This window comes from Anoplolepis gracilipes, chromosome 9, assembly GCF_047496725.1.
Source record: "Anoplolepis gracilipes chromosome 9, ASM4749672v1, whole genome shotgun sequence".
In the NCBI taxonomy this organism is placed as follows: domain Eukaryota; kingdom Metazoa; phylum Arthropoda; class Insecta; order Hymenoptera; family Formicidae; genus Anoplolepis; species Anoplolepis gracilipes.
The window spans coordinates 6,676,423-6,697,732 of NC_132978.1; the positions used below are offsets into that span (position 1 = coordinate 6,676,423).

The 21,310-nt window shown below is 30.1% G+C and overlaps 2 protein-coding genes, 1 long non-coding RNA gene and 2 pseudogenes across 3 annotated transcripts; 3 read left to right on the forward strand and 2 right to left on the reverse strand.

Annotated features, from left to right (window-relative positions):
* The first annotated feature begins 169 nt into the window (after positions 1-169).
* LOC140669323 (fidgetin-like protein 1) lies at positions 170-2,392 on the forward strand (annotated as a pseudogene).
* Positions 2,393-3,713: 1,321 nt separating this feature from the next.
* Positions 3,714-6,163, reverse strand: LOC140669666 (speckle-type POZ protein-like; annotated as a pseudogene).
* Positions 6,164-10,727: 4,564 nt separating this feature from the next.
* LOC140669224 (protein Rae1-like) lies at positions 10,728-12,969 on the forward strand. The gene is made up of 7 exons (XM_072898863.1): positions 10,728-10,883; positions 10,977-11,287; positions 11,424-11,597; positions 11,683-11,754; positions 11,830-12,111; positions 12,230-12,424; positions 12,502-12,969. Exons 2-7 carry the CDS (start codon positions 11,030-11,032, stop codon positions 12,586-12,588), a joined length of 1,068 nt encoding a protein of 355 aa, XP_072754964.1. The 5' UTR covers positions 10,728-10,883; positions 10,977-11,029; the 3' UTR covers positions 12,589-12,969.
* Positions 12,186-14,503, reverse strand: LOC140669226 (uncharacterized). Its single transcript, XR_012047317.1, has 3 exons — positions 14,365-14,503; positions 14,179-14,277; positions 12,186-14,077 (listed from the first exon to the last, which is right to left on the reverse strand). It is a non-coding gene; the product is annotated as an uncharacterized lncRNA (long non-coding RNA).
* On the forward strand, positions 13,517-20,564 carry Oseg6 (intraflagellar transport protein Oseg6). Its single transcript, XM_072898860.1, has 20 exons — positions 13,517-13,654; positions 13,886-14,265; positions 14,357-14,567; positions 14,653-14,765; positions 14,837-15,254; positions 15,328-15,558; positions 15,625-15,747; positions 15,836-16,133; positions 16,208-16,406; positions 16,488-16,585; positions 16,658-16,940; positions 17,145-17,373; positions 17,462-17,714; positions 17,832-18,142; positions 18,234-18,383; positions 18,535-18,631; positions 18,755-18,961; positions 19,049-19,335; positions 19,433-19,509; positions 19,572-20,564. The coding sequence occupies exons 1-20, from the start codon at positions 13,640-13,642 to the stop codon at positions 19,687-19,689; spliced, it is 4,098 nt and encodes a 1,365-aa protein (XP_072754961.1). The 5' UTR covers positions 13,517-13,639; the 3' UTR covers positions 19,690-20,564.
* The last annotated feature ends 746 nt before the right edge of the window (positions 20,565-21,310 follow it).

Here is a 21,310-nt window from a genome sequence, read left to right on the forward strand (position 1 = left end):
AGAAATTCAATTATGTATATGTATAATATTAATATAGTGTTAAATGAATTCGTTAAGTATAGATATGAAATTTGAGTAACAATATTGTCTAAATTATCTTAAGATACATTATGTTAAATATATTTTTAATTAAAAATTTATTGAATTTTTATTTATTGTAGAGCCAGATATGTCCTCTAATAATGCGAGCATACATGTTCCACAAAACTCGAAGAAGAAAAAGAATAATATTCTAGCCGTCTATCATATACATTTTCAACTCAAGATAAAGATATTGATGCCATAGATATTGAATGCACATCTCTTGCTATGAAAAATATAATAGCAGAGTTATTGTAAGTTGAATTATAGTTTTCTGTCACATGTCTAAGATTTATTGAATCAAACATTTTATTTATTTTTAAAATATTACACATTACAGTGATTCGGAGGATACAGCAGCAGTACTTTTACGAAGAGATCTTGAAGATTATCATACTTTAATGACAGATACAAATAGAATAAACAATTATTACAAACAGATGAAATCTTAATTGCAAGATGTAAAAAATGATCCATTGAAATGGAAATCAGAATTAAAGGATGAAGCTGCTACTTTGAATCTTATAAAACCTTTAGTTTGTCAAAAAATTAATACTTTAGTTTGTAAAGGAAGATCTTATAATGATAGGGACATAGAAAAAATAGTAAATAATTCAAAGAGAAACAAAGATGTGCAAGAAAGAAAAATCTCTTCACAAATACAAGCATCTTCTAATCAAAACTTAAATAAAGAATTTTTGTTGAAGCCTGATAATAATGAACAAAATATATCTACATATTTTACAAATATCCATGGAAATGACAATTCTAGTAAACAGATAAGTTATATCAAACAAAATGCATTAAAATTACAATCAAATAGGCATTCTTCTTACCAGAATTTGGATAAATTTGTACAAAAAAGACCTACAATAAGCAATAATAATACAAATAATACAATTGACGGGTTGTATGGACGGACAAATCCACGTGCACCAAAAATTAAAACGAGCTGCTTCTCCATAGTCTAGAAATGAAGACACAAAAACAGAAAAAAGCGCACTCAACTCTTTTAGAAGCGCTAAAGACGAATTATATATTCAAGAAATGAAGAGAAACAAATCGGCACCGAAAAAAACTCTAGGCGGTCGTTCAACGACTAATTCTCAGTTCGTCTGTCCATTTAAACGAGATAAGGAAAAGTCAATACAGAGTAATAACCCATTACAACAAACAAAACGAATATAGAAGAAGTGGAGGATGAGAGACTAAGAAATATCGATCCAGAAATGATCGAGTTGATTAGAAACGAAATCATGGAGTCGGGTAAGACGTTAACGTGGGACGATATCGCAGGTCTCGAGTATATCAAGAAGACTGTTAAAGAGATGGTAGTATTTCCTATGTTGAGACCGGATATCTTTACCGGTCTTCATCGTCCGCCCAAAGGGATTTTATTCTTTGGTCCACCTGGAACGGGAAAGACTCTCATCGGTAAATGCATTGCTTCACAGAGCAAGTCCACGTTCTTCTCGATTTCAGGGAGTTCCTTGACCTCTAAATGGATTGGCAATGGTGAAAAAATGGTTCGCGCGCTATTTGCGGTGGCCAGGATTCATCAGCCGTCTGTTGTCTTCATCGATGAGATCGACTCGCTATTAACGCAACGTTCGGAAACAGCACGAATCTTCTAGGAGACTGAAGACAGAGTTTCTCGTACAGTTGGACGGCGCGACGACTTCGGAGGACGATCGTATTCTGATTGTCGGTGCAACTAATCGGCCTCAAGAATTAGACGAGGCAGCGAGATGGCGTCTTGTCAAGAGGCTGTACGTTCCTCTGCCAGAGCTCGAAGCACGCAAACAAATAATTAATAATTTATTGAGATCAATACGCCAATAATCTCGATGAAACTGATATTATGAAAATTACAGAAAAATCGGCAGGATATTCCGGCGCCGACATGACGAATTTATGCAAGGAAGCGAGTATGGAGCCGATTCGAAGTATCCCTTTCCATCAGTTGGGAGATATTAAAATGGAAGAAGTGAGGCATATAACGAGTTACGATTTCGAACAAGCACTGATTAACGTGCGCCCCAGCGTGTCTCAGTCTGATTTGAACATTTATATTGAGTGGAATCGTACTTATGGCTTTGGTAATGTGCAAAACTCTAATAAAAAATGATACAATTGCAATAAATAAGTATTTATAATGTACTGATTGTTGAAAAAAATTCTCTTATATTTAAATTTTTTGTTAAATATTTTACATAACATCAAATTTTTGTAATATATGTAGCTTAAAAATTTTTTACACGAGTTTTGTCATTAATTCATTATCAAGATTCATTAAAAACTTGATTCTCTGTTTATAGCAAAATATGACATGTATTTATTGCAGTAATATTACATACCAATACATATACATATAAATTTGCATATTCTTTTCTTTAAAACCAAAAAATTTTACCAGAACAAATCACTTATAATTTGGAACATATAATAGTCTAGTTAATTATATATTAAGAATGTATATTTAATATATTTTTTAAATATACGTTACATGAACTGAACAAATAAAATGTCTATTTTGTAGATAATAATAATTTTTAGAACAAAAAAAATTAACTTTTATTTAAGAGATATATATCTTTTACTGTAAAATAATAACAAATAAGATTGCTGTTATACATATAAAATAAACATTTTTCTTATATTATTGCTATATTTTTCTAAAGCTGGTATTAATAATTTTATTTAAACAAAAGTTATTAACATTTATAAAAGATCAATGCACTATCATGAAATGATAGTAAAAGATTATAATATAAAATAAATTATATATACAGGGTGTCTCATAACTAATGAGCCAACGCTCGTAAGCGGGTAGAGCGGGTTAAATGGAATAGAAAAGTCCTGTATTATTGTGCGATTTTCAGAATAATTATTAAAATATTAATTAAAAACGCTTAGCAAACAATATTATACATATCTATAAGATGTCCGGTAATAATCACCCCAACTCTCTAGGGCAGATAGAGCAGGTCAAATTGAACATAAAAGTCCTGTATCATTTTGCGGTTAGCGCAATAATTATTGAACTATTAATTAAAAACGTTCAGGATATGCTGAGCGCTATATGCGGCGCGCGCTCCTATGCTGAGCGTTTTTAATTAATATTTTAATAATTATCGCGAAAATCGGAAAATGATACAGGACTTTTATGTTTAGTTTGATCTGCTCTATCAGCCCTAGAGAGGTGGGGCGATTATTACCGGACATCTTGTACATACGTATAATATTGTTCGCTAAACGTTTTTAATTAATATTTTAATAATTATTGCAAAAATCGCAAAATGATCTAATACTTTTTTGTTTAGTTCACTGTACTCTATCCGTTCACGAGCGTTGGCTCGTTAGTTATGAGACACTCTGTATATATATATATATATATATATATATATATATATATATATAATGCGTATAAATTAAATATTTTTTACGGTATTTCTCTTTATTATTTTTGCTTATTTTTCTAAAACGTACAAAACTAAAAACGGTTTTCAATTAATATCAGATATGTATTATATCGCACTTTAAATTAAAAAATTTATTCTGTGAACAATATAAATGTGAACTTTCCATAAATTATTAGTATTTGAAATTGTATAATCTAATTCGACTCCATGTATATGATAATACGTTTTAATTATATTTGTATAATTTTAACAATTATTCCATATAATCGGCATCTTTTTAATCTGATCTGATATACTTTCATTAAAGCTATAAATTCTGGAGTATTCTCAATATCTTTTAAATATAAATTGATAAAACTTTTGGCATACTTCTCTCATTTCTCCATTATGTAAACATGCCATCTTTAAATGTTCTACAACGTTGCTTACTGTTGTATTTATAATTAAGTCGTCTTCACATTTTAATTTAAGATTTTGTATATCATATTTATCAGCTGCTATAAAAAACTCATACAATGCATTTTTCTTTGTGCCTTGTGTAAATAATACATTACCAGTTCGTACAAAATCTAATAATGTCTTTAGAATATTATAATTTATATCAGTTATAATTACTTCATTGTTTACACTTTCTATTAGACCATTGTTAAACATAGCCTCGAAGACTTTACTTTTTGAACATAGTAAACTCTTATTTGCTTCAAGACGTTTATTGTCTACTATAAATGTAACAAACAAGTCAGATTTCTCCTTAGAAACCATCTGTATCTCTTTATACATATTGTCATTAAAAATATCTGTATTTTTTGTTGTAGCATGTCCTGAAACGGTTATATTACTGTTATATATTTGTATAACTACATTGAATTCAAAGTGTATTTTAAGTGTATCGTTATGTGATAAATACTTATAAAGGAAAGAACGTAAAGAAATTAGTTCATACAATAGATGAGAATTCGAATTATTTTTTAAATCTAAATGTGTTAGTCGTAATACAGAAGCAATTTCTTCTTTCTTAGTTTTAAAAAAAACAGAATAAGAAATATTTCTCAAACAATTGTCCTTTGTGCTTGTGTTTTGCATATTTTCCACCAAATAAAAATTACACTGATGAGCTTTCTTATCAGGAATCATTTTAAGATGAAAATTTTTTTATGTTGCTAGAACATAAATCAACATTCAATTTATAAATTTCCCAAAAATCAGCAATATTCCACATATAATAAAATTTGTCTTGTTTTAATTGTGTTCTACAATAATAAGTGACCTCTTCATTTATAGAAGACATCTTTGTCATCAACCCTGCAAATATAATTGATATTCAGTGATATATTCTTATAAACATCAAATATTATATCTTAAAAAGCATTTTATAATTTTGTAACTTTTTTTTATATAAGTATAATGAATAATATGCAAATAATATTAAATAGCCTTTTCAAACTATTGACATTTATTCATTAATTTTTTCTAGTAATTTTATAATTTTATATCAATTAATTATTTGTACAAAAGATAATAATTTCTCTAAAACTGTACAATCATTATTTAATCCACAAAGTATATGATTTTTTTTATTCACGATAATAAAAAATTGTTTAGATCTAAACAATTATTGTGCTTAAAAAGTAGTTTAAAATAGTTTAAAAAATTTGACTTTAATTCTAAAAACTTTGAAAAATGTGATTAAATTACATAAAAATTTTTTTCAATATTAGTTTTATTCACAGATTTCATATAATATATATCTTAAAATAAAAAAAACAACTTATCATTATGTATAATTACTTATTTCATTATTCCATATATAATTCTATATAAAAACAATAAATTAAACAATAATTATCACTCAAAAATGTAAATAAAAAAAGATATTAAATTTGGTATTTTCAAAATTTAAGAAATTTATTAAAGACTTTTTAGACAATCTATAATTTACAACAAAATTCAAACAGAATCTAATGCTATTTATAAATTTTATGTGTCGCATAATGTAGAAAATATTTAAATATATAAAATAAATATAAGTCAAAATATCTATCAGAAGGGAAAAATGTATACTTATATATTAAAATATATAATGCATAAAATTATAAATAAAATTCTATTTTGTCACAAAATATATATTGCCTAATGAAGCTTTTGCTCTATATACTCTCTTTCGATCAAACAATGGACCAATAAAACAGATAATTAGACCATATTAAATTGATACAAATAAAATTCATAGTATTAGAAATTGCATCTGAGGCTTATTTCTATATTAGCACATAAAATGAATATAAATACTGCAATAATATCGAGTAAAATATAATATAAAATTTAATTTTATTCAATAATGTGTATATTTTTAGAGAAAAAAACATCTGCAATAAAAGAACAGTTTACTTACAAATCAGTGATTTAAAATCAAATTTTATTCAGTTCAAAAAACTGAAATTTCAAGATGCTTCGTTATTTTCCTTTCTAATAATAATTCTTCTAATTTAATAAAAAATCTGAATTTAATAGCGAAATGTGTGTTATGTATAAATATAAATATTGTAAGAAATTCTATACGCAATTCTCAATCACAAACTTTCACACTCGTATCGCAGCAAAGTTGTTAGCTGTTACTATAGCGATTGTAAATTATAACTTCTTTTGTTTATAGAATTGCTTTTGTGGGCGCGTTCAAGGAGACACTATATAGCGCTACCAGTGTTGTTCTATCTTTGTTATTCATTAAAAGTTGAACAAAGATAGAACCACGTTGGTAGCGCTATATAGTGTCTCCCCGAACGCGCCCTGTATCGTATGTATATATGTACATACATGGCCTGAGCCTTGAATATAAAAACAAAACACGCACAGGAAAGAGAGATTTCCCAGACCGATAATCGTCTACGTCAATATAAATTATAAATATAAAACATAAAGCTCGTATCTCTCATTGTCAGTCAGACAAAAGCTGAATTCAATTAACGCGTATTTGTTAAAAGCGTTTGATTAATCAGAATAAAAAATTTTTGTTTTTTTTTTGTCTATTCATCTCTATTTTCGCTCAAAATTAATCTTATAACAATTTTGATCGAGATTTACATTTATTCACAAAAGGAGAGTTTTTGTTTAATATTTTATTAATGTATAATGTATTATCAAATACAAATTGTTCGAAAAAATATTTTGATATATTTTGCAAGAATGAAATTGTTGCTCAACGGCAAAAAAAACATACATTATTTAATCAGTTCTCAGCAAAACATGTTTATTTTTTTCTGCTTTGTGTACATTAATATTTAAATAAATTGTGATTTTTTTAAATTGTTTAAAATTATATGTATAATTAACGAAAACCATCGAAAGTCATTACTCTTCACAATTTCGCAAATTTTAATTTGATATCTTATTGTTAATTAAATTTTAAGTGTATGTATATATATTTTCTATATTCAGTTTATAGATTTTGTTATATTTGAAATTAAAATTGTATAGCTATAAAATCAACTCTGTATTAAAGTGTTACGATTTTATGAATAAAATCTATCATCAGTGTGGAGGATCTCGCCACGACAATAACAAAAGTTTCATCGAGTACGCGAGGCTGCTTATCCCATTTAAATTTGAAGATTCCTTTGTAATGTATTTGTGCATAAAAATATTCTTAGATTTATTTAGTCATCATGATAATGACCAAGAAATAAAAAATGAGCAATTACTTTTCTTTCTTAACAATTATGCTAATTTGTGTCTCATTCATAAATTATAATCGTACTTTTGATCATAAATTACAAATCAGTCAACAATATTCAAATGTGCGTCCCAAAAGGTGATACTTTCAATAACTCTATCTTAATTAAAAACATTTACAAATGTTTCTTCTTCCACATATTTTTACAAATATTTTTATTTTATTGTATTTTGTATTTTTATATAATACAAAAGAAGAACTAACACGTAAAATATATAAATAACTATCTTCTGTCCGTTTTGCTGATTCCCCTTTTACCGGTAAATAAGTGTTTCGGCATTTTATTGCCAATGGCTGCGTTCAGCAGAGAAAGTAAATCGGTAAGCGCTTAGTGATTCTTTATTGTGTTCTTGTATTTAGATCTTTGTTAGATCTAAGTGCAGAAACCAATCACAATAAAGAATCACTAAGCGCTCACTGATTTGCTTTCTCTGCTGAACGCAGCCAATGAAACGATCAGCTTCGTCCTTAAGACCCTTCTTGGCTATTTTTTTCTTCACGCTTTATGTGCTATATTCTTCAGTTTTGTCTGCATCTGCAACGCGAATAAGTATAATGTATAAATTATATTTTTATTCGATGTATATATAATGTATATGGATGGTAATATATAATCAACAATAATCTTTCATATAAATCAGAAAATAATTAAAATGAAAGACTGGGCTCAAAAATAATTTCATTTTTTAAGAAAATTTGACTACCAATCAATCCATATATGCCTTTTTAATAACTTTTTCATTTTAAAATTAATTTTTTGAAATTTTTAAAAATAGTAATAAGATTAATATATTGTATATGTGATTACAGAATCTTTAAATATCTCTTTTTTAACATACCACTACGTCTTTAAGGCCCATTTCATCTCGCGGAGGTTTTGACATACAGTCGGATCTCTTATCCTACGACCCTCTTATGCCACGAAACCTCTTATCCCACGACAAAAAATCCTCTCATGCTATGACCGCGAAAGGGGAATTATACTCCCCATCTCAAATTTTTGTCATAGGATCAGAGGTTTAAGGAGAAGATTCCGGACCGAAAATGTCGTAAGATAAAAGGACTGTATCATCTTTGTCTAGTTTTTAGGGTGATTCCACAATAGCGTAAGTCGGATGTTGGAAGAGTTGACCAATCACAGTTGACTTTAGAGAAGAATAATCGAATATGATTGGTCAACTCTTCCGACATCTGACTTACAACAGCTACAGTCGGACCTCTTATCCTACGACATTTTCGGTCCGGAATCTTTCCCTTAAACTTCTGATCCTACGACAAAAATTTGAGAGTGGAGGTATAATTCCCCTTTAGCGGTCGTAGCATGAGAGGATTTTTTGTCATAGGATAATGGGTCAAGCATTTTCGAAAATGTTTGACTGTCATTGGTCAATTTGCTTGCGACCTTACGTTCTACGGCCATTGTAGACGAGGCTTAAGAGGTTTCGTAGCATAAGAAGGTCGTAAGATAAGAGGTCCGACTGTATTGGGCGCGTTCGGGAAGACATTGGGCGTTTTCCAGCAACGACACAGACGACACAGTGCCCATTAATGTGAGGGAGAACATTCGTTGTGTCTCACTTACACTAATGGACACTGTATTACACTGTGTCGTCTGTGTCTTTGCTGGAAAACGCCCACTATTAGCGCTAACAGTGTCATTCTATCTTTGTTCAACTTTTAATGAAGAACAAAGATAGAATGATGCTGTTAGCGCTAATAGTGTCTCCCCGAACGTGCCCATTGTAGAACCAGCTTTAGTGAACAACAAGAATGACTATACAGTACTGGCAGTGAATTTTGGAACACAGCCTAAATGCATAGAGATATTATATATAGAGGAAGCAAGGCAGCCAGTGTTATCAGATTGGGGGTTTTTTTCCCCAAAGTGAGGGGCTCCATAAAGTTAGCCGAATCACTTTGATTTTTTTAGAATTAAAATTAAGGATCGACAGGACCGACGAGAAAATTCCAGCGTCACTGTCACCAACATTGAGAAATGAATTCTTATTCAATGTATTGGTGTATGTCTGTATACGTACAAACATCATTGCATTTTAAGAGAGACAAAGATGATGTTATTGTCTTTCATTATCTCTCCTTAGCAAACGGTGCTATCAACATCGATTCGTTAGCTGTATTTTAGGTACAGATAGCCATATTCTAATTTTTCATTTTCAGCTTCGAAAAAGTTATGTTTCTTTATGAATTTTGTTTTAAAATGTTCTTTATAAAAATTAGAAGGTTCGTAAAGAGCCGGATTTTGCAATTTGATTCTTAAAAATTTATAATAAATTTAATTCGAATTCAAGGAGCAGCTACACTTGATCCGCGGTAACTCGCGGTCAGCAGCACATTTTTGGAAATTTTATTTCGACCTTTTTTCCAAAAAATCGCTCTTTACGACCCTGCGGACAATGTTGCTGATTAAAAATATCATAATTTTATTGCGATTTTCTCTAAATTTAGCTGTAATACGACAAAAACGAATCCGTAGTTCGCAGCCGGCCGATAGGAGTCTTTACAGTGCCTCCGGTAGACCCTTAATAAATATATTGATGCGGTTAATTTTATAGTCATCGTCGTCATTTTACCGCACATAATTTTTTTCATTTTTCGGATAAACTATGGACCACCAAACGTTGTAAAGAATTTATTCGTGACTACCTAACGATTCTGCATCGAATAAGCTCTTGTTTAACTCGATTGGACGAAAAATAAAAATATTCGACTAACTTTACTTCGAAATTTTAATTATTTAATTAAAAAAAAACGATTAACTACCAAACGTTTTAATTAGACTACCAATCACCACCAAACTACCACCAAACGATTAGTTAATTTTAATTCTAAAAAAATCAAAGTAATTCGGCTAACTTTATGGAGCTAAAGTGAGGAATTTTCATGCCAGTGGGGGAAATTTTGGGGAATAAAAATTTGTGGGGAAAAATGTGGGTAACTTTTCGGACATGGGGTTTTTTTTGGAGGAATTCATAATATGTTTTTTTTAGTGTTTTCGAATGCAGGTTTGATCGATCCGAGATCGACCAATGATGTGATTGACCAACCACTGCCATTTATTATTTAGAGAAATAGCTGTGATTGGTCAATGACGTCATTAATCGTTTTCGGATTGATCAAACCTATTTTTATTTAAAAAATAAGATCTAATCGCGCGATTAAACAAGGATAGGAGGGGGCCCCACTTGCAGCGTTCTCTTTCTATTTCTCGTTCTATTTCTCTATCGCATTCACTTACGGGCAAGCATAGGACTTGCCCCCTCTATACATATATAATATCTCTATGCCTAAATGTGTCAGTGAGATGCGCACAAATCTGGACTTTGTTTTACTTATAGGCTTAGTTTACACCGACATTTTGATACGCGTATTAAATATTACTGGCCAATCACAGCCATTCCATTCTTTAGAAGACTGGCTATGATTGGCTAGTATAGTACTTAGTACGCGTATCAAATGCTCGGTGTAACTAAGCTATTTTGGGTTACATACGTATATGCGCACACATTTGTTCGCATTTGTAATTTGCTGGCGCTAACTGAAACATTTGAGTGTTTATTCTATATTTTTAATCCCTTTAGTAATGACATAAAACTGTGAGTTTTTCTGCGCGTAATGTGAAAAACTACAAGGTAAACAATTATACATACACGTTTCAAAACATAACCTTCGGGAGAAGAATTAACCTCTTTTCGCGTAAATACAGTTCGGCATTTTTTTTGCAGAGAGATTGTTGCGAGTACACCTCGGGAAATAAGCGCGATTGCGTTAATTAAAAATGTTCAATCAAAATAACACATTAAGGACGGGAACGTCAAATACGTCGAATCCAATGCAGGATTTCGAAGTCGTTTCGCCGCCGGACGATTCTGTCTCGAGTCTGGAGTTCAGCCCGGCGTCTATTCAACAGAATTTTCTCGTAGCCGGTTCCTGGGACTGCAATGTCCGTTGCTGGGAAGTCGAGCAGTCCGGCAAAACGGTACCTAAATCAATGCAGAGCATGGCAGCGCCGGTCTTGGACGTATGCTGGAGTGATGTAAATTTATATTTTATCTTATATTCTAATGAAATTGTGTAGTAAATTCTAATATAACCCTAATAAAAAGTCATGATATTTGTATAAGAATTTGTCCTTTTTATATTAATTTTTGTAAAATATTAAATATTGTCAGGATGGAACCAAGGTATTTATGGCAGGATGTGACAAGACAGCAAAGTGCTGGGATCTGGCTACAAATCAAAGCATGCAGGTGGCAGCGCACGATGCACCTATTAGAACATGTCATTGGATAAAGGCAACTACATATTCGTGTCTAATGACTGGTTCCTGGGATAAAACGCTAAGAGTTAATATTTATTCCTTCATTTAACAGTTTATCAATTTATAATAATTTTGTAATATTTGCTTTCATATAAAAATTAAATTTTTAGTTTTGGGATTTGCGCAGTCCTAAGCCTGCAATGACCATCAATCTTCCTGAAAGATGTTATTGTGCGGATGTGGTAAGTGCACATAATACATATAATAAAATTTATTTTAATATGTAAAATTATACAATAAAATTAACAATATTACAGGATTATCCAATGGCAGTCGTAGGAACAGCTGCACGTGGTTTAATAGTCTATCAACTGGAAGGAAGTCCACGTGAATACAAACCAGTTGAGCTGAGTTTGAAGTATCAATATCGTTGCGTAGCAATTTTCAGAGATAAGAAGAAAGTTCCGACCGGTTTCGCGATTGGGAGCACAGAGGGACGTGTAGCGATTCATCATCTGAATCTTAGTACAAAAGAAAATTTCACATTTAAATGTCATAGAACTAACGGTACACCAAATGGATATCAGGATATTTATGCGGTCAGTAGATACTTTGTTAAAATTATTTTTAAATTTTTTAGCTTGCATTTATCCTTTAATAAAAAAAAAATGTGTTTTCTAATTACAATAACTTTATTATTTTTCAATTTGTACACAGGTTAATGACATAGCATTCCATCCAGTACATGGCACTGTAGCAACTGTAGGTGGTGATGGCACTTTTGGTTTCTGGGATAAAGATGCACGTACGAAGTTAAAATCATCCGAAACAATGGAGCAACCCATCACACGTTGCTGTTTTAATCACAATGGACAGATATTTGCATATGCTGTGTCTTACGATTGGTCTAAGGTAAGTATTAAAATATAATGATAGAAAAATCACATTATACTTAATATTATTACTTACGAGATTTATTAATATTTTAGGGACACGAATACTATAACCCAGCAAAGAAAAATCAAATCTTTTTGAGACCATGTTACGATGAATTGAAACCAAAAGCTTCGCCTTAAACTTATTGATTCCAAGATGAAATTTTCGCCAGATAATATGTGAATTCAAATGTAGTCGTGAGAATTCACATATTTTTCAGTAGATTATATAATGTTAATTTTTCTTAATTTTTTTAACTTAATTGTTACAATAATATAAAATTAATTAACATATGGTGTATCACTCATGCAATTTTTTGTATGTACAGGTTATACAGAATTGATAGTTTGATACATAAACAATGTTTAATATAATTATATAATGTAACAGTATTTAATTTCATTATGATACGATTAATTTCGAGAATGCTGACAAGCACAATTCTTTTTGTAAAATAAGCTAACATATTGAGATACAAATTTATTACATATATTTTAATAAAAAATTGTATTTGTGTGCAATTCTTTACATTTAACATTCCTGGTGTTTTTACTCTTCTATAATTAGATAATAATTTTATATAATATATAGTATACTAGATTTATTAAAAATATATATTTTATATAATATATATATTTTTAATAAATCTATATAATATTTATATATATTTTATATAATTAATTATATATCAATTATTTTATATATTTTAATACTTTTAATGCTCTATAAATCTACCCCTTTTACATATTTTATTAAAAAGCTTATTAGAAAAAACATGTTTACAAAACAGTATACAAAATTGTTAAGTTTTTTATTATCATAAACATTATGTTTTTCGAATTATTTATCCTGTAATAGAAGTAACAACTTTGTTTGTCAAATGTGCAAATTCGAACTGATCGCAGGTGTTTGATCTTATTTTTAGCTGAACTTGCATATGTGTTTTTTTTCTCTTTTTTTTCAACCTCTAAATATATATATCTATTGCATGTTATTCCATTCTAGTTCAGTTAAAAAGAACAAACCTGCAAAAGTAAACAATATGGCCGGTATACGCGGTACGTCGGTATGAGGAGATGGCACTGTCTAATAAATCAATATTTCAGCTATGCACGTCGTAATATATAGATATGTTATTTAAATACAAATACTGATTAATTTCCCCATCAAAACCAAACTCTCCACGGTATAATGTCGTCGGAGAAGGTAGGTTATGTGACATTGACAATTGTATCCTATATGGAATTGTTATAAAATAAAATTATTGTATAATACATATATTAACTTTAACGTGACAAAATGAAAAAAATCCGCTTCGATCAATGACTCTACATCTCTAATCGTTTCTTTTAATCTAGTCATTATGTACAACTTTACTCTGTATTCTTGCTCTCCTGTCATTGAAAATGATATTTAATTTTACATATCCAATGACAGGTCCTTTATCGACTGGACCAACCTCATGGCATTGGCAATGTCTATATTTCTTGGCGTCCTGGAAATAGTACACATCTAGCTACTACAGGTTGCGATTGTACAGTTGCCATTTTTGATAGACAAGGTGATATTCAGGAACGAATACAAATATCTGGATTATGCACCGGCCTCGGTTGGGACTCGGACGGAGATCTGTTGGCAATAATATCGCAGAATTCATCATCTATAATTCTGTGGGATGCCACAACTGGCAAAAAATCTCAGATAGATGCTGGTGTAAGAGATGGACTGACCTGTATGATGTGGGCGAAGAAGAGCTGTTTGCTAGCTGTAGGAACACAGAAGGGAAATCTAGTGCTTTATGATCACATAAATGCCAAGTATGATTAGACCTGTCAACAAAATATTTATGTAATATATTGTAAAAAATGCTTAATTTTATTTAATTATATTCTCTATTGCATAATATAGACGGATACCTATCTTGGGAAAACATAAAAGGCGTATCTTATGTGGCGCATGGTCGATAGATGGTCTTCTTGCCTTGGCAAGTGAAGACAAAGTTTTAACCATCAGCACAAGTGAAGGAGATACCCGCCGAGAGATAGCTCTTCAAGGTGATCCATCTCATATACAATTTAGTGAGATGAAGATGGATCATAGAATAGGCGGAGAAAATACGGTATATGATTTTAGGAACACTTATTATTAAAAATATTTGAAAAACATTTGTATAAATCTGTTTATATATGTATACAAATATTTAGGTATCCCTTATTGTCAGCAAAACGACCTTGTTTTTGTACAATATTTTGGATCCAGAAAATCCTATTGAATTAGCTTTTCAGAAACGTTATGGATCAATTGTAACTTACAAATGGTAACTATTTATAAAATTATACAACATTCTAATATGCCATATTGATAATAATGTATGTATTTTTATTTTAGGTATGGTGATGGTTATATATTGGTAGGATTCGAAGCTGGTTTCTTTATAGCGATATCAACGCACATAAAGGAAGTTGGTCAAGAATTGTTTCAAATTAAGAATCACAGGGATTCTTTAACGGATATTGCATTGAGTCAAATAGGTGGAAAAGTAGCTACTTGCGGTGATAATACATTGAAAATACACAGTTTGCAAAATCTCGAGGAAACGGACACATTGATCTCGGTAGCCGGCGAAAATGGAATTAGCAATATCGAATGGTCGACAGATGGAACAATGCTGGCGGTTGTGACTTATGTCGGCAATATATTGATATACTTGATAGAAATACCGAAGTTAATTAGCGTCTGTGGTAACAGGATAGCATTATTAACGAGTCTAATGGAAGTAGCTGTACATCTTTATGTATTAGACAAGGTATTAAAATTTTTAATAAGATGACATAAAGTGACAAGGTAAAATTTTCTTTACCAGAAACTTATCTTTTCAGGACAAACCAAGTCCGCAAATAATTAATACTATAATAGAACCGGCGATATTGGCAGTGGGTCCAATACATTTAGCAGTAGGATTAAATAATAGAGCTCTCTTTTGGGATTTGTCTATAAGCCATTATGACAAAATACATTTTGAGAGAGATTATTTGGCGACAATAGACAGTATGCGCTTAAACGAGACTTATGTATCCACGTTATTTGATGGAAAACTGCAATTACATTCGGTAATGGGTTTTAAATTAATAATAAAAGTAAAAAAATGATTTCTTACTCATTTATTTTATATGCAGATTAAATCTGATGAAGCATTAATAAATAGTGGGAAAGATACAAAAATGTTCCCAGATTCAAACTCTCACAGTAGAATAACATGTCACGCTCTCTGTTCAGATTTTTTAGTTTATGGTGATGATGTAAGTCAACTTGAGATTAAACTTTGAGTCAATATTGAATAATTAATTATAAATTAAAAGAATTAATGCATCATTTTTAAATTTTTAGATGGGTCATATTGTTTACTTTTATTTAGAAACGTTTAATCAATGTACCGAATTTATACATAACAATGGAATAAAGGAGTTATATTTGGATGCAAATGGAACACAATTGTGTTTTGTCGACAATAAGAGGGATGCTTATGTATTTGACCCGATAAATGAAGTGGCCATTGCAGTGCCTGATTGTCCTGATAACATTGATAGTATTCTCTGGGATCAGAACATGTTCGAACGTGCTATATTTGCAATATGCAACAAAAGCATTATTGTAACATACATTTTTGTAAAATACTTTGTTGAGGGTAAGTAAATTAATTAATTATTATTATTATGATAAATATGTATATCTAATCATCTAATTATGTATATATAATAGGTACTAAAGTAATAAAAATAAATACAACAAAGTTGCCATCAGATTCAGTGCCTTTATTGATGTATTCTGGAGAAGTTACATTAAGTACAATAGGTAGCAAGTTAATACAAATAACATTAACCTCCCACGAAGAAGTAGGAAATATTGTGGAATCAAAAAAGATTAATGAAATTTTAAATAATCAAATTCTATGCAGACGGTAAGGATGATACGACTTATAATTAAAAGTAAAGCAACTTGTATGAGATTTTTCAAAAAATTCTTACCTATATTTTTTTAGATTTCAACAAGCATGGAACAGTTGTGAGAAGTTAAACGAAAAAGATGCATGGCTAAAATTGGGACAAAACGCTATTGCAAATTTAAATGTCGAATTTGGTATGATGAAATAATTAATTTTATATTTTTATTATGCAGACATTATAAAATATTCAACTTGTGTGTACACAGCCATTCGCGTGTATCGACAAATAGAAGATGCTTCGATGGTTTGGACATTACAAAATATGGAAAATATAAACGAATTAGCACTGTTATGTGGCCATGCTTGTATACTATTAGGAAATTATAACGAAGCCGAAAAGTATTTTCTACAATCTTCCGAATCTGTACAAGCCTTGTATCTAAGAAGAGATTTAATGCAATGGGAACAAGCGTTAAGTCTGGCGCAGAAGTTAAAACCCGACGAAATTCCTTTTATCGCTAAAGAATACGCCCAACAGTTGGAGTTCACGTAAGATTAACAAATATTATTAAATATGTATACTGTATTACTTTAAGAAGTGATTAAAAATAAATAAAATTTTTCATAGCAATAATGCATAATAATCAGCTATTTATCTTCAATAAAGTTTTTTTTAGAAATATGTATGTTAAAATAATGTTTTTATCATATATTGCAAAGAATTGTGTTTAATAAAAGCATTTTTTTGTATAGAGGAAACTATCCAAAAGCTTTGACAAATTACGAACGTGGTCTGGTCGACTACAATACCTCGTCTGTTTTGGCTGCACAAAATCCTCTTCATCGAAGTCAATGTTTAGCAGGAATAGCAAGAATGTCTATAAGATGTGGCGATAGTAGAAAAGGCGTTGGAATAGCCATGGATAATGAAAGCTCAAGATTATTAAGGAAAGAATGTGCAGAGATTTTAGAATCAATGAAGGTATTCATTTTATATATATGTTCACCTTAGTTAGGTCTTAAAAAATTAATTATATCCTGCTGTTCCATAAATGTGTACATATTTTTAGCAATTTAGCGAGGCTGCACAATTATACGAAAAGTCTGAATATTTCGACAAAGCTGCTTCTGCATATATAAAATTAAAAAATTGGCACAAAGTAGGACAGCTTCTGCCGCAAATATCCTCGGCAAAAATTAACATACAATATGCTAAAGCCAAAGAGTCAGAAGGTAAATATGAAGAAGCTGCCAAAGCATATGAAACAGCTAAGGATTACGATAACATAATCAGAATTAACCTGGAACATTTAAATAATCCTGGTAAATATATCTTATTTCTCTATATATGTATAAGATTTATTATAATAAAAAACATTAATATTTAAATAACATTTAAAATTAATATTTAAATAATACTTTATTATTCTGTTTATACAGCTCGTAGTGTTGAAGTTGTTCAAGAAACTAAAAGTATAGAAGGTGCAAAAATGGTTGCAAGATATTTTCAAAGAATGAATGATTATAATTCTGCTATTAAATTTTTAATTTTATCGAATTGTCACGACGAAGCCTTTCAATTAGCTAATCAACATGGTAAAATGGAATTGTATGGAGAGATTTTGGTGAATACAATTGATGACACTAATGTTCGCAAAGAAGATTTTAGAAGTCTTGCTATGCATTTTGAGTCACAAAAAAACAATCTTTTAGCTGGAAAATATTATTTTCATGCTAAAGAATATCAAAAAGTAAGTTTGCAATATTTCATTTTTATGATTATATAAATATATAATTATATAAATGTATAATTAATGATATTTTAATGAGTAATATTTTTAGGCTTTGCGACATTTATTAAAAGCTGCACATTTAGTTCCGGACGATGACAGAGCAATCACTTATGCCATAGACACCATCGCATCCGCTAAGGATGAAAAATTAGCTAATCAATTAATAGATTTCTTACTAGGTAGCGATGGATTACCAAAGGTTACTATTGTATTATATTCAAATAACTAAATATAGATATCAAAGATATAAATTTTTTTTAAAAAGCACTATTTTTTAATTTTTTAATAATGATTAAGATATATAAATGATTACGTTAAATGAAATTTATATATATTTTATATTTTATTAGGATCCAAAATATTTGTTTCGATTATACATGGCCAGAAAACAATATAAAGAAGCAGCTAAAACAGCGATTATAATTGCAAACGAGGAGCAAATTAATGGTATATATTAATTGTATATATTAATTAAAAATGTGTATAATGCTACATAATAATAATTTTTTTAATATCAGTTTTTAATTAATGTTTTCAATTTTAAAAAATTTTCTTTTTTTTCCATTTTAGGCAACTATAGAAATGCTCACGATGTTTTATTTGGAATGTACCAAGAATTAAAGAGGAATAAAATTACGATACCTTTAGAGATGCAAACCAATTTAAGACTCTTGCATTCTTATATTCTGGTGAGATTACACGTGAAAAGAAGCGATCATTTACGAGGTGCCAGGATGTTGATCAGAGTAGCAAACAATATATCGAAATTTCCCTCACGTTAGTATGAAAAAAATAATAGCAATTAACACGAATAAATTGATACTCGACTTATATATAACATATATGATAATTTATATTTTTTAGATATCGTACCGATATTAACTTCGACTGTAATAGAATGCCATAGAGCGGGTTTGAAAAACGCTGCTTTCAATTTCGCCGCTATGCTGATGCGTCCCGAGTATCGAGGACAGATAGACGCAAAGTACAGTAAAAAGATTGAGGCGATCGTGAGGAAAGCACCGAGAACGAAAGATATCGAGAATGAGGATGAACCTCTAACACCATGCCCATATTGCAAAAGTAGAGTTCCCGAGACTGAAGTAACCTGTGATAAATGTAAAAACACCATACCTTTTTGTATCGCAACGGTAAAACTTTATTATTGCTATTTAAAAAAAATTTTTATATCTATAAATATATATATATATTTTTTTTCATTTTTATCATTACTTTGTTCATTTACAGGGACGGCATATCGTGGAAGATGATTTCACAGTATGTCCCCAGTGTGATTTCCCAGCCATCAGAAGTGAATTTCTAAGGTAAATATTGTAGTAAGAAAAACAATGAAAGTGCTTCTAATAATTCGTTGTACATGCAATAGGATTATCGAGTCTGAAGAAACTTGTCCAATGTGCTCCGAGAGAGTTAATCCTGAAATTGTATCGTCCATCACTAATATCCATCCATATCTCGACTATCAGGAGGAAAAAAAGGCGTAATTTTTACACATGAACATACGTTTAAACATAAAATACATTTTTTATTAATGTATGAGTGAAAATTTATAGTTTACAAAAATTAGAGAAATAGTATTTTATAGACATTTGCATCTACTTATTGCACAATCAAATCAAAGGTGCCTTTGATATTATTGTATGCCTTAGACAAATATGATATCACGAGTGCAATTAAAATTTGCAAATATAATTCGGGATAATGGATAGTAAATATTCCGATTGAGTTGGAAAAAACAAAGCCAGTATTCTCGATATAACAGTGCCGTCCATTACAAGTACAATTTATCCGAGTACAAGTAGATTACATTAGTAATATAAATAACGTATTATATAAGAGAACTAGTGTGTTATTTGCTACGCAAGTTGCATTTTAATATAGACTAATTGCCATAAAAATATGAAATAAAATGATTGACTCGGACATTGCATTCAACAATTATGTGTAGCAGAATATGAAACAAATATCGATAGTAGTATCGTTAATTAATAATGTTATTTATAGTTGTATTAATGTCATTTGCATTTTATATCAATATTGTATAATAATTTTTCTGCGGGAAATTTCAGAAATTAGATTAACAGAGATAAGAAGCTATGTTTTACAAGTTTTACGTTACGTAAAACAAAAAAAAGAAAGTGAGGACAATCTATCGTAATCATATATTATAACATCGTATTCGGTCTCGTGACTGCGATAATTAACCTAACCTAACGGTGCGAAATTCTCCCATTGCGAAGTATAATATCGTGAACACGTGACACGTGACTTTGCGTAGCATGACTTTGAAGAATCGACACGTACGATGACTTGTTTTTCTTGTAAATTCTGTCGAATAAACATTTTGCAATATGCATAACGATATCTTACAAGATCTACGATAGATCACATGATAGTGAAACAAGGGAAAATGCAATTTTTATCATTTTATTTTAAAATTCTAAGCCTGTCCAAATCATAGGAAATACAGAGAACTCTGGTCGACTCGTAATCAGCCATATTTTTTTTTTTCTTTCACGAAATAACTTTCTCATTCTAGAGAAAAAAAAGCAGGAAACGGTACATTGCATTGAAGTTGTCGAAGGAAAGCCAATCTTTCAGCTATATAAATATCCGTATAAACTGCTAACGATTTTAGAACGAATTTCTTTAAATTAATGAGCCATGATCGATTAAACTTATGCATATGTATGTGCATGTATAAGTTTAATCGATCATGCCTCATTAATAACAAGCGACAAAAATAAAATACAGTCGCAGAAAAATGCACGGATTTATTTCATAAACTATACATTCATTACGAATGTGTATAATCAAAAGCAATTAAATTCTATATAAAATGCGACACCATATATATATTAATATTTGGAAACACGGGTTAGGTTTTATTAGAAAAGAAATTTTTATTCAGAAATTCTTTTTATCGTGTGAAAATATTACACAGTTGGCAATATATTTCGATTACAGTCGGACCTCTTATCCTACAACATTTTCGGTCCGGAATCTTCCCCTTAAACCTCTGATCCTACGACAAAAATTTGAGAGGGGATATAATTCCCCTTTCGCAGTCGAGCATGAGGATTTTTTGTTTTAGGATAAGAGGTC